At 44.3% G+C, this 13,884-nt stretch overlaps 2 protein-coding genes across 51 annotated transcripts in view; one reads left to right on the top strand and one right to left on the bottom strand.

The window, feature by feature from the left end:
* LOC122926346 (collagen alpha-1(IV) chain-like) overlaps nucleotides 1–13,884 on the bottom strand; it is an 875,364-nt gene that overhangs the window by 314,267 nt on the left and 547,213 nt on the right. The gene's annotated exons all lie outside the window — the stretch shown is intronic.
* LOC122925953 (uncharacterized PE-PGRS family protein PE_PGRS20-like) overlaps nucleotides 2,130–13,884 on the top strand; it is a 144,061-nt gene continuing 132,306 nt past the window's right edge. For 20 of the 50 annotated variants that reach the window (XM_044277315.1, XM_044277325.1, XM_044277319.1 and 17 more), the window contains exons 1-2: nucleotides 2,131–2,196; nucleotides 10,678–10,733. In XM_044277315.1, coding sequence (XP_044133250.1) covers nucleotides 10,685–10,733 — 49 coding nt within the window. In that variant the 5' untranslated portion in view covers nucleotides 2,131–2,196; nucleotides 10,678–10,684. Of the gene's footprint in view, nucleotides 2,197–10,677; nucleotides 10,734–13,884 lie in introns of all 50 variants that reach the window. The other 30 variants (XM_044277331.1, XM_044277300.1, XM_044277302.1 and 27 more) reach the window with 3 other exon arrangements.

Genomic DNA, 13,884 nt, shown 5'->3' on the forward strand with positions numbered 1-13,884 from the left:
GGACTATTTGTGCACTTCTAGTAAGTATTTGGTAGCTGCAAATACAATATGACCTGAAGGTTTTTCAGGTACGCCTGCCTTTAAAGTCAATGCGGCCCGCCGCGGTTCGCAAACATTTGATCGCAAACGCGCGTTCGCGAGCCATCCGGGCTGATGGTCGGCCATCACTATTTATCCCAGCCTTATTTAGGTCAAAACATTGTGGGGGGTTCCCTGCACTTTATAAGTGGGGACACTTGGTCAGTAATAACTGGCTACATATGAAAAATTACCAGTTACTATGTACAGTATATATAAAACACAAGAAATAGCAGCAGAATTCAAAAACTGCTATGAAGCACAAAAAGTGTCTTTTTTGCCTGCAAATACTGCGGGGGTCATTTATGACCAGATATGCGCTACTTTTGTGGCGTATATCTGGCTCATATTCTGTTGCATGCCATGGTGCAGCAGAATCTGTGACTTCTTCACTGCTCACGTCAGGTCTAAAAAAGTAGCAGGGACGGAAGTGGGCTGGGAGGCCCATCTCTTTCATCATTTTATAAGCCTGTTTTAGGCGTAGAAGATGGTCTAAATGTTACATTTAGAATTACATTTAGAATAGGCGCCTCTACAGAACTTCAGCGGATCCACCGCCAACTGTAGGGCTTGTTAAGACCGAATCTAAAGAAAAACGAAGATCTAAAAACGCCAGTCTTAATAAATGTGCCCCTGTATGCTTAGTTAAGTGAGAATGTAAAAAAAAACTAAAAACTATACATAATTGGTATTGCCACATCCATAATGACCTATACTGTAATATTATCCAATTCCTTGTACTGTGAACAGAGCAAAACATTTTTCAAGATTGCCAAAATTGCTGTATTTATAAATTTTCTCATTCTACCTCCGAAATACATAATAAAAATAATTAAAAAGGCATAATGGCACCAATGAAAACTACCACTTGTCCTGCAAAAAAACTAGCCTTCACACAGCTCCGCTGAGGTTTTTGAATGCCGCCACACAGACACAAAAATATAAGAAATAAAAATTTGAGACAATTTTAATTGAGCAAAATTTGAAAAAACTATGAACATTTTTTTGTATCTGTGTAATCGTACTGATGCTCAGAATACAGTTATTATGACACTTTAACACATTGTAAACAGCATTTACATGAAAAACAATAAAGAAATTGAGCTCAATATCTGATCGATGGGGGGTCCGAAACCCTTCCACCCTTACTGATGAGCTGCTTAAGAGTAGCTCCTTGCAGCACTAGAACTGCACAGCTCCATTTAGGGTTGTAACTAACATAGCGGCAGACCATGTGACTGCTATGGGGCTCAGGGCAAGAGGGGACCCAGTTTTAGTTGGGACTATCTCCTCTTCTACTGGAGATGAAAACTTGGTCAGGACTCTACCCTATAAAGGAACAACTTTTAGCAAATGAGGCAGTGGAAAATGGCCCAAGGATCATTAATTTAGGCAGAAACCCTTCTGTCCTATGTGGGGGGGCCTGGTTTGTTCCTTGCTATGGGGCCCTTACTTCTCTATGTATACCACTGGCTCCATTCATAGTGTCGTGGACAAAGTAGGGCAGTTAAAAATTCCATCCACTGCTCGATAATCGGAGCTGTAGTTCCAGCGCTGATTCCTGTCTCTAGAACTACTCTGGAGCAGCAGATTGGTGGGACTGCTGGGTATCAGATATTTACAGCCATCAATATTAAAGTCCCGGAAAACCCCTTTAATTAACAAATTAGGTTGCATCCTTAATGGGTTAAAGATAATGACTTGGGAAAATAAAAAAAACAACATCATTATAAAGTCGTAAAAATATGTTTAACATAAAATAACTGTATTTGACCCATTCCCTTTAATTTTTTGACTTTGTAGCTGAAGATCACCCCAAGGTAGAAGCTCAGGGTCACATGCTGTGTATTCCAGACTGAGGGCATCAATATCTGATATTATTCCATGGGAAAAAAACATTATGATTAAACATACTACTTACTTAGGTTTCTTGGTAAATATGTGAGGTTTCGGATGATTTTTTTTTTCCCACCTGGCTGAGGAACCTGGAAGCAAAGCCATTGGGGCAATGATAATAAGACCTCGTGCAGGTGTATGGTAGGGCGGGCAACCAAAGAGAGATAGATATATAGGAGAGGAATAGGAAGAAGGTGACACTGCACGCACAGTCCTGAAAAGGTGAGTCTCCTCAGTCTCTTCTTCATATCCTTAAAGGTTGGCCTTATTCGTTTTCTCTTAGACTCCTGTGCTGGAGTTATCTGCTTGTTTGATCTGACATTTAACCTTCCTTATTTATAGTTGCTTCTACCATAATGCTGTGCGGTTTATAGCTTCTGTGCCTGTGGATTGTTTGTGTTTGGATCTCAGCTGATTTACTGGTGCTTCCATAACCTCTTTAAAGTTAAGTCTTTCTTTTCCCTTTTGTATTTTGTTTAGGTTCTGTGTGTTCCATCTCTCTATTGTTTGTTTTAGGCCTGAAGTAGACTCCTGTTCGTCCTTTCTTTTGGAGGAACAGGTAGTCACGTCCCTGCCATTAGTACCAGGGTCCTTTAGGGCTACTTAGGACTCTAGGTATGTCCAGAGGCGGCTCTAGACTTTGTGAGGCCTTAGGCGAAACTCGAACATGAGGCCCCCACGAAGATTGTTGGGATGCTCGTGATCTCCTGTACGGCGCCCCGGCTCAGTCCTCAAGAAATAAGCTGTGTCAACCACCGCACGGAGCGGTGGTGTAGTCAACACTCCCCCTCCATGTATCTCTATGGAAGACTCAGAGATACACAAGTGCTGTATCTGCGGCTCTCCCATAGATACATGGAGGGGGAGTGTTGACCACCACTCTGGGCACAAGGGGATCCGGAGTACCATACAGGAGATCGTGGGGGATCCCAACGGCCAGACCCCCCTGATCAGACACTTATCTCCTATCCTTTGGATATGGGATTTATTTTCCTATCCCGGAGTACCCCTTTAATATGCAGTGACATCACAGTAAAGGGTTAATATGCACAGTGACAACACAGTACAGGGCTTATATTCACAGTGCATATTAACACTTTGCATTGACCCTGGCCCAGTTCTCTAAATGGACCCTCCCCGCGCACACCACATTTTGCTATATTTGACATACAGCAGCACTTACCTCTCACATCCAGGGCCTTCAGGTGACGTCTCCTCGGATGTAGATCTTCTCTATCATCATCTTCTCCATTCGGTCCGGACTTTTCTCTCAGCCACCTCATCTCTGCAGAGTGTGACACACAGACATCTTAGCTTCCTCACATTTCTATCATCATCCTCCAACCTGGAGTCCCCACAGTGTTCTCCTGCTGCTCACTGTGCCCCCAAATACTATCCTGCAGAAATATTAGTGCCCCCCATAGTAATAGTACTCCTCATAGTCCCACTAATAGAAATTCCCTTCTAGAATGCTCTCATTAGTAATACTGCCCCCCACACTGCCCCCATTAAGTAAATTGCCCCCCACACTGCCCCATTAAGTAATTTTCCCCCCACACTGCCCCATTAAGCAATTTTTCCGCCACACTGCCCCCATTAATTTGTCCCCCACACTGCCCCCATTAGTAAATTTGTCCGCCACACTGCCCCCATTAAGCAATTTTTCCGCCACACTGCCCCCATTAATTTGCCCCCCACACTGCCCCATTAGTAAATTTGTCCGCCACACTGCCCCCATTAAGTAATTTGTCCCCCCACACTGCCCCCATTAAGTAATTTGTCCCCCCACACTGCCCCATTAAGTAATTTGTCTGCCACACTGCCCCCATTAATTTGCCCCCCACACTGCCCCCATTAGGTAATTTGTCCGCCACACTGCCCCCATTAACCACTTCAACCCCCCTAGCTGAAACACCCTTAATGACCAGGCCACTTTTTACACTTCTGCACTACACTACTTTCACCGTTTATTGCTCAGTCATGCAACTTACCACCCAAATGAATTTTACCTCCTTTTCTTCTCACTAATAGAGCTTTCATTTGGTGGTATTTCATTGCTGCTGACATTTTTACTTTTTTTGTTATTAATTGAAATTTAACGATTTTTTTTGCAAAAAAATGACATTTTTCACTTTCAGTTGTAAAATTTTGCAAAAAAAACGACATCCATATATAATTTTTCGCTAAATTTATTGTTCTACATGTCTTTGATAAAAAAAAATGTTTGGGTGAAAAAAAAATGGTTTGGGTAAAAGTTATAGCGTTTACAAACTATGGTACAAAAATGTGAATTTCCGCTTTTTGAAGCAGCTCTGACTTTCTGAGCACCTGTCATGTTTCCTGAGGTTCTACAATGCCCAGACAGTACAAAAACCCCACAAATGACCCCATTTCGGAAAGTAGACACCCTAAGATATTCACTGATGGGCATAGTGAGTTTATAGAACTTTTTATTTTTTGTCACAAGTTAGCGGAAAATGATGATTTTTTTTTTGATTTTTTTTTCTTACAAAGTCTCATATTCCACTAACTTGTGACAAAAAATAAAAGCTTCCATGAACTCACTATGCCCATCACTAAATACCTTGGGGTGTCTTGTTTCCAAAATGGGGTCACTTGTGGGGTAGTTATACTGCCCTGGCATTTTAGGGGCCCAGATGCGTGAGAAGTAGTTTGAAATCAAAATCTGTAAAAAATGACCGGTGAAATCCGAAAGGTGCTCTTAGGAATGTGTGCCCCTTTGCCCACCTAGGCTGCAAAAAAGTGTCACACATGTGGTATCGCCGTACTCAGGAGAAGTTGGGGAATGTGTTTTGAGGTGTCATTTTACATATACCCATGCTGGGTGAGAGAAATATCTTGGTCAAATGCCAACTTTGTATAAAAAAATGGGAAAAGTTGTCTTTTGCCAAGATATTTCTCTCACCCAGCATGGGTATATGTAAAATGACACCCCAAAACACGTTGCCCAACTTCTCCTGAGTACGGCGATACCACATGTGTGACACTTTTTTGCCGCCTAGGTGGGTAAAGGGGCACACATTCCAAAGAGCACCTTTAGGATTTCACAGGTCATTTTTTACACATTTTGATTTCAAACTACTTACCACACATTAGGGCCCCTAGAATGCCAGGGCAGTATAACTACCCCACAAGTGACCCCATTTTGGAAAGAAGACACCCCAAGGTATTCCGTGAGGGGCATGGCGAGTTCCTAGAATTTTTTATTTTTTGTCACAAGTTAGTGGAATATGAGACTTTGTAAGAAAAAAATTAATAAATTAAAAATCATCATTTTCCGCTAACTTGTGACAAAAAATAAAAAAATCTAGGAACTCGCCATGCCCCTCACGGAATACCTTGGGGTGTCTTCTTTCCAAAATGGGGTCACTTGTGGGGTAGTTATACTGCCCTGGCATTCTAGGGGCCCTAATGTGTGGTAAGTAGTTTGAAATCAAAATGTGTAAAAAATGACCTGTGAAATCCTAAAGGTGCTCTTTGGAATGTGTGCCCCTTTACCCACCTAGGCGGCAAAAAAGTGTCACACATGTGGTATCGCCGTACTCAGGAGAAGTTGGGCAACGTGTTTTGGGGTGTCATTTTACATATACCCATGCTGGGTGAGAGAAATATCTTGGCAAAAGACAACTTTTCCCATTTTTTTATACAAAGTTGGCATTTGACCAAGATATTTCTCTCACCCAGCATGGGTATATGTAAAATGACACCTCAAAACACATTCCCCAACTTCTCCTGAGTACGGCGATACCACATGTGTGACACTTTTTTGCAGCCTAGATGCGCAAAGCGGCCCAATTTCCTTTTAGGAGGGCATTTTTAGACATTTGGATCCCAGACTTCTTCTCACGCTTTCGGGCCCCTAAAATGCCAGGGCAGTATAAATACCCCACATGTGACCCCATTTTGGAGAGAAGAAACCCCAAGGTATTCAATGAGGGGCATGGCGAGTTCATAGAATTTTTTTCTTTTGGCACAAGTTAGCGGAAATTGATTTTTTTTTTTGTATTTTCTCACAAAGTCTCCTTTTCCGCTAACTTGGGACAAAAATTTCAATCTTTCATGGACTCAATATGCCCCTTGCGGAATACCTTGGGGTGTCTTCTTTCCGAAATGGGGTCACATGTGGGGTATTTATACTGCCCTGGCATTTTAGGGGCCCTAAAGCGTGTGAAGAAGTCTGGAATATAAATGTCTAAAAAAATTTACGCATTTGGATTCCATGAGGGGTATGGTGAGTTCATGTGAGATTTAATTTTTTGACACAAGTTAGTGGAATATGAGACTTTGTAAGAAAAAATAAATAAATAAATTAAAAAATTCCGCTAACTTGTGCCAAAAAAATGTCTGAATGGAGCCTTACAGGGGGGTGATCAATGACAGGGGGGTGATCACCCCATATAGTCTCCCTGATCACCCCCCTGTCATTGATCACCCCCCTGTCATTGATCACCCCCCTGTAAGGCTCCATTCAGACGTCCGTATGATTTTTACGGATCCACGGATACATGGATCGGATCCGCAAAACACATACGGACGTCTGAATGGAGCCTTACAGGGGGGTGATCAATTTCAGAGGGGTGATCACCCATATAGACTCCCTGATCACCCCCCTGTCATTGATCACCCCCATGTAAGGCTTCATTCAGACGTCAGTATGTGTTTTGCGGATCCGATCCATGTATCCGTGGATCCGTAAAAATCATACGGACGTCTGAATGGAGCCTTACAGGGGGGTGATTAATGACAGGGGGGTGATCAATGACAGGGGGGTGATCAGGGAGTCTATATGGGTGATCACCCCCCTGAAATTGATCACCCCCCTGTAAGGCTCCATTCAGACGTCCGTATGTGTTTTGCGGATCTGATCCATGTATCCGTGGATCCGTAAAAATCATACGGACGTCTGAATGGAGCCTTACAGGGGGGTGATCAATGACAGGGGGGTGATCAATGACAGGGGGGTGATCAGGGAGTCTATATGGGTGATCACCCCCCTGAAATTGATCACCTTCCTGTAAGGCTCCATTCAGACGTCCGTATGTGTTTTGCGGATCCGATCCATGTATCCGTGGATCCGTAAAAATCATACGACGTCTGAATGGAGCCTTACAGGGGGGTGATCAATGACAGGGGGGTGATCAGGGAGTCTATATGGGGTGATCACCCCCTTGTCATTGATCACCCCCCTGTAAGGCTCCATTCAGACGTCCGTATGTGTTTTGCGGATCCGATCCATGTATCCGTGGATCCGTAAAAATCATACGGACGTCTGAATGGAGCCTTACAGGGGGTTGATCAATGACAGGAGGGTGATCAATGACAGGGGAGTGATCAGGGAGTCTATATGGGTGATCACCCCCCTGAAATTGATTACCCCCCTGTAAGGCTCCATTCAGACGTCCGTATGTGTTTTGCGGATCCGATCCATGTATCCGTGGATCCGTAAAAATCATACGGACGTCTGAATGGAGCCTTACAGGGGGGTGATCAATGACAGGTGGGTGATCAATGACAGGGGGGTGATCAGGGAGTCTATATGGGTGATCACCCCCCTGAAATTGATCACCCCCCTGAAAGGCTCCATTCAGACGTCCGTATGTGTTTTGTGGATCCGATCCATGTATCCGTGGATCCGTAAAAATCGTACGGACGTCTGAATGGAGCCTTACAGGGGGGTGATCAATGACAGGGGGGTGATCAATGACAGGGGGGTGATCAGGGAGTCTATATTGGGTGATCACCCCCTTGTCATTGATCACCCCCCTGTAAGGCTCCATTCAGATGTACGTATGTGTTTTGCGGATCCGATCCATGTATCCGTGGATCCGTAAAAATCATACGGACGTCTGAATGGAGCCTTACAGGGGGGTGATCAGGGAGTCTATATGGGGTGATCAGGGGTTCATAAGGGGTTAATAAATGACAGGGTGGGTGTAGTGTAGTGTAGTGGTGTTTGGTGCTTCTTTACATAGCTACCTGTGTCCTCTGGTGGTCGATACAAACAAAAGGGACCACCAGAGGACCAGGTAGCAGGTATATTAGATGCTGTTATCAAAACAGCGTCTAATATACCTGTTAGGGGTTAAAAAAATCGCATCTCCAGCCTGCCAGCGAACGATCGCCGCTGGCAGGCTGGAGATCCACTCGCTTACCTTCCGTTCCTGTGAACGCGCGCGCCTGTGTGCGCGCGTTCACAGGAAATCTCGCCTCTCGCGAGATGACGCACGGATGCGTCAAGGAGGAATGAATCGACCGCCTCCCGGACGCATAGTAATTTGTCCCCCCCCACACTGCCCCCATTAAGTAATTTGTCCCCCCACACTGCCCCATTAAGTAATTTGTCCCCCCACACTGCCCCCATTAAGTAATTTGTCCCCCTACACTTCCCCCATTAAGTAATTTGTCCCCCACACTGCCCCCATTAAGTAATTTGTCCCCCACACTGCCCCTATTAAGTAATTTGTCCCCCCACACTGCCCCCATTAAGTAATTTGTCCCCCTACACTTCCCCCATTATGTAATTTGTCCCCCACACTGCCCCTATTAAGTAATTTGTCCCCCCACACTGCCCTCATTAAGTAATTTGTCCCCCCACACTGCCTCACAAATTTGCCCACACACTGCTTCATATTATGAAATTTCCCCCCCACCTTGTACTTGTCTGCTTATCTGCTAGGCTGCTGCGCGGGCATGAGTTCAACTTCAGTCACTTGACAGTGCAACCCCACCCTGTGGCGCGTAATCCCGCGAGACCCGTGACCTCCCGCGGGTCTCGCGGGATTATGCACCGCACGACTGGGTTGCGCTCTCAAGTGACTGAATTCATGACCGCGCGGCGCAGCAGCCTAGCAGATTAGTGGACAGACAAGTACAAGGGGGGTGGGGAATAGCATTCGGGGCCTGGAATGTTTTGACCTTGAAGGACTTGCGGCGGTGTCGGGTGGGAGCCAGAGCGAGGCCCCCACCAGTGCGAGGCCTTAGGTGGCGGCCTAAGTGCCCTAATGGAAGAGCCGCCTCTGGGTATGTCTGCGTATGAACTCACCTACCTTTGGGTCTGTTCATATTGGTAGTCAGTCAGGAGTTTAGTTAAGGTTTTCACTGGGAGTTGTTCATCTTTCTTCCCTAGTTCTTAGGCCTGATTCCCTGTTTCCCCCTTCCCTCCTATGCTCGGTTTGGTGTTTCCCTCCCACACCGAAGTGTGACACCTAGATTCTCTCTCCAACAATTGAGTTTAGAGTGTTCTCTGGGCTTTTAATATTCGGACAAAAGATTCAGAACCAAATCTCATTGTTAAACTGATTTGGCCGAATCAAACCTGAATAAAATTTTGAGCGATGCTCCCATTTCTACTAAAAAGCATCTCAAACAGGAAGAATAGGGGAGCTTTTAATATTGATGACCTATCCACAGGATAGGTTATCAATATCAGATCGGCGGGTGTCGGGTTCCGAATCTTTTGCCAGAATTGAAAGTGCTCCAAATGGCCTTAAGAAATGGTGTATATGTTTTCTCTCTTGTTTTTCACATTTTGAAAAGATTTTACATAATTTTTTTTCTTTTTTTTCTCTCAACTGTCTTGGGTCAAATTTGGTTATTATACAATTAATTTGCTCATCTCTACTTTTTAGAATTGAACCGCGTGGCCAATTGGGCAGATTTCTCTTTTGTTGCTTATAGGGCTGAGGTAAATTAAAGGATAACTGTCACATTTAGAACCTAATTTCAATTTTCATATATGTAGTTACTAATAACATGATATTCCAGAAGTAGTTACTAATAGACTGACTTACCTCATATTTAATAAGATTCAGCCCTTAGCAACCAGTCTGCATAAAACTGCAATTTCACTATTCAGTTAAGATGGCCGCTACTGCCCTCACCCTGAGGCTAATCCGGCCTGCCCTCACTAGCCAGTAACAATAGCCCCCAAAAAGTGTCAGTAACCAGAGCCCTCCCTCCTAAAGGATTAATCTACTGCAGCGCAAAGGGGTCCTCTTACCACATGTTGCTTTCATTTATACACTGAGCAGATGGCAGATCTCCCTTCCCTGTTGTGCGTTGCTTCAACTCTGCATTCTCCAGCTCTGCTGAGTGAGGGAGCGTCTGCCAAGCGCAGGGACAGGGAGAAGTGCACACAGCCCAGGCACTGTTATCAGCTGCTGGGGAGGACCTGGCTTTAATCATTTACTTACAGTCCCTGGCTGTCAGTAATCTGACCTTGCACGCAGCCTGCTTCTGCGTCCTCCGTCTATCAACAGATAGATGGACCTTGCCTAGCAACCCTATTTTAAGCACAGGCAAAAGTAGGCAGTACAGGGAACAAAAATGTGGAATTAAGGGGTAATTGAATACACAGTGAAAAGTTGAAATAGGGCCACCAAGGTGATATTAATCACCACAATCCAATACTCAAAAAATATATATATATACGACAGTTATCCTTTAAAGACTATAGACTCCTTCTGAGCGATTTTATGAAATTATTTATTTTGTAGAATTTTAGACTAAAAACATCTCTGTAATTTTTCCTTTTTTAAAATATAGCCCTATTTGGCAGCTTCTCCGTTTCACAGCAGCAGAAGGCCGTTCTATGATAAATCCGTCAGGCTGACTTTCTGGCGGCTCGTTCTCCAGCCCAGGCAAGATTAGTAAATTTCTGTTTGTCTGCTGTTCTCTCTACAGATTTGTCATGGACTGGTTGTGTATCCTCCTATTTACCTCCACTCTGGTAGCCTATGGTAAGCTCTAAAGCATGATATTGTAATAAAATTTGGTTTGCACATTTTTTTCCAGTCTATCTAGAAAAAAAATTACATTTGTGGATTATAGAATTCACTGAAAAGTTACCAAGAACAAAAATGAAACACTACTGTAAAAAGTATAATAATAATATTAATAATAATAAGAGATTAGTGAGCAGCATAGGCAATATTAGTTTTTGCGATATTTTGCAAATTTTTAGCCTAATATTCGCAATAAATTCGCAAATTCTAGAATTCATAATCTTCAGTCATTATTTTCTTGATTGCAAAAATCGGCAATGTAATATGTGCGTATTGCATGTGTACTGCTAGAAGTTTCCTGAGACTGGAGAAAATGCACAGTACAGTAATTTCTATCACACTACCTAACACCCTGCACTGGAACCTATCAGCTACACTATATCACTATCTAACCTACACTGACTATCTCCCACGAACTATCTGTATTATATATATGAGCTAACTAACTATCTAATGTAATTGACTCAGCAATGCAAATAACTCAGCAAAGCACAGAGCACAGCAATGTCACTGCTCTCTCTCTCAGAACTGCAAAAAAACAGCTGAAAATGGCAGCTGGGGAGGTTCTTATATAGTAAGGGGTAGTGTAACGGTCGCGTACACACACAGGGGGGAGGGAAGTGACCACTGCGCTCCACCCTCACCCCTGGCCCTGCCTACTTGCCTCGCAAGTCCTAATGACAGGGGACAACTGGACGGCAATCCCTAGCTTGGAATAAGTGCAGGGAGGACAGACCAGACAAACAACAGAATGTGAACGGACCGAGTCTATACCAGCAGAGCTACGAAGTACAAATGGAGCAAGCAGAGAATAGTCAGGAGAAGCCGGGGTCATAAATACCAGGAGAGTCGTGAAGTATCAAAGAAGTCAGCAGAGGATCGTCAGGAGGAAGCCGGGGTCAGAATACCAGGAGAGCAGCAAAGTACACAATGAGCAGGCAGAGGATCGTCAGGAATTCAGCAGGAGGTAAGTACGCCAGGAAAGACAAAGTCGCAGGTGAAACCTAAATAACAGGCAATCTGTGGCCAGCAGACTGCCTGTTTAAATAGGGAGCCAGAGGGGTCATGTGACGTGGCCAGCGTCACATGACTCCACGCAGACTACACAGCCGAGCGCCGAGTGATCAGCTCGGCGCTCAGCCCTAAAACCATTCTCATGAATGCGCATAGATGCGTGGGGGGCGTGCATAGTATTATCAGGAGCGCGGGCGACGCTGGATGCGCTGATGATGCGTGCAAATTTCATGCAAGGACCCTTTGGACCCGAGAAATGGTAATATATATAATTCAGTTAGCCAGAGGCTACAAGTTTCCCGTTTGTGGTCATTTAAAACATAACTTTTATTATTTTTTCTGTTAAAAGTAAATCGGGAAGAAAAGAAAAGAAAATCCTGTTTTAAAATTACAGGTGTAGCTGGGATTTAGGCAATATGGGCACAGGTTGCTTCACCTATGTTACTGCCTTTAATGATATGCGTCCGCACTACCAATAAGTGTTATAATGACACTCTTATTCCCTCTATTTACCAGCTCAAATAGAGCATCGGCTAGGTAGTTTTGTTGGTCTCTGCACAGATCATGATATTAAAGGTCATGTACGATCGCTTTGGTACTAGTCTGTAAATAATAAAGTTTTGTTGCGATTCCCTGCCTGTATGTGTCTAACACGAGGTGTGTCTGCAGTCAGACCCCGTTCAGATACACTATCACAGCTACACTTGAACTAAGAACTAAGATTCAGATTGTTGCTCCAGACGTGCCCGCCTCCTAGACCGCGCCGTGACAGGTAGGCAACTTTCTTATTGGTTGCTAGGTATGTCGCTAAGCTCAGACAAAGATATTGCAGCCTTCTCATTGGCCCACAAGCAAGAAGCAGTAGGGTACTGATGAAAAGAAATCTAGAATATTCACGATCAACACTATAAGAGATGAACGAATTTCTAAAAAATTCTATTCTGCCGGTTCGCCGAATTTTTCAAATTTATTTGCGGCGGATCGCGTTACAAAAAACTGCTATTTCCTGGCTGCAGAGAGCCTGTATAGTGGTGTAGAACACTGTACCTTGCAGTAACACGCATAGGAAGTTTGCTGTGTTAGTGAAACAATACTGTGAGTCAGTATGACATGCAGATGACAGGCGTCGCTCTTAGAATTTCTACACACTTCACTTATTTAGGCAGTCATGGGGCCAAAACTGACCAAATAACTCAAGTATGAACTCAGCCTTACAGGTCAATATTAGCGTCAAGAAGAAGCGCACTCCTTTTACACCATGGGCAGCTGATTCCACATAGATGTCTACAGAACCTGTTCTATTAAACGCTTATACAAGTAAAGCCCCCCGACAGAGTGGAGAGGGTGTCAGCAGTAAGTTTGTGTTGACGTCCCTGATTTATTTTGCCCTTCCTCTGATCCGTTAGAACAATAACCCCCATCAGTAATCCATCAGTATTGCTAAAGCCCAAAAAAAACAGGAGTGGATCCAAAACAGAGATGATACGTGGATGGAATATTTGCATGTCTTCTGTGTTTTGTACCCACCAAATCATGAGCTAATTCTGATGCTAAATAGGGACCATGTCATGCAGACCTTACAGCTGTTACATAGACAGGATCCATTGTGCGTCTCATTTTTCCTTCCTTCTGATAGATCAGAAGAAGGGTCAAATAAATGATGTTGTCAGCCAGGCCGAAAGGCAAAATAGTGGCCCAGTCATGTAGTGGGGAGGGTGGGAACAGCATGAGAAGTCCACAGAGAGTGGCACAATGACAGTGTAGAGGTGGCATCAACATCAGTAGGAGACCACATGGTGGCACAATGACAGTGTGGAGGTGGTGGCAGCATCAGGAGTCCACAGAGTGGCACAATGATAGTGTGGAGGTGGCAGCAGCAGCATGAGGAGACCAGAGTGGCACAATTACAGAATGTGGAGGTGGCAGCAGCAGAATCAGGAGGCCACAGAGTGGCAAGAGGACAGAGTGTGGAGGTGGCAGCAGCATTATAAGGCCACAGAGTGGCATGACGACAGAGTGTGCAGGTGGCAGCAGTATGAAGAGGCCACAGATTGCCAAGACAACAGACTGTGGAGGTGGATGGGAATAATAG

This window comes from Bufo gargarizans, chromosome 2, assembly GCF_014858855.1.
Source record: "Bufo gargarizans isolate SCDJY-AF-19 chromosome 2, ASM1485885v1, whole genome shotgun sequence".
Classification (NCBI taxonomy): domain Eukaryota; kingdom Metazoa; phylum Chordata; class Amphibia; order Anura; family Bufonidae; genus Bufo; species Bufo gargarizans.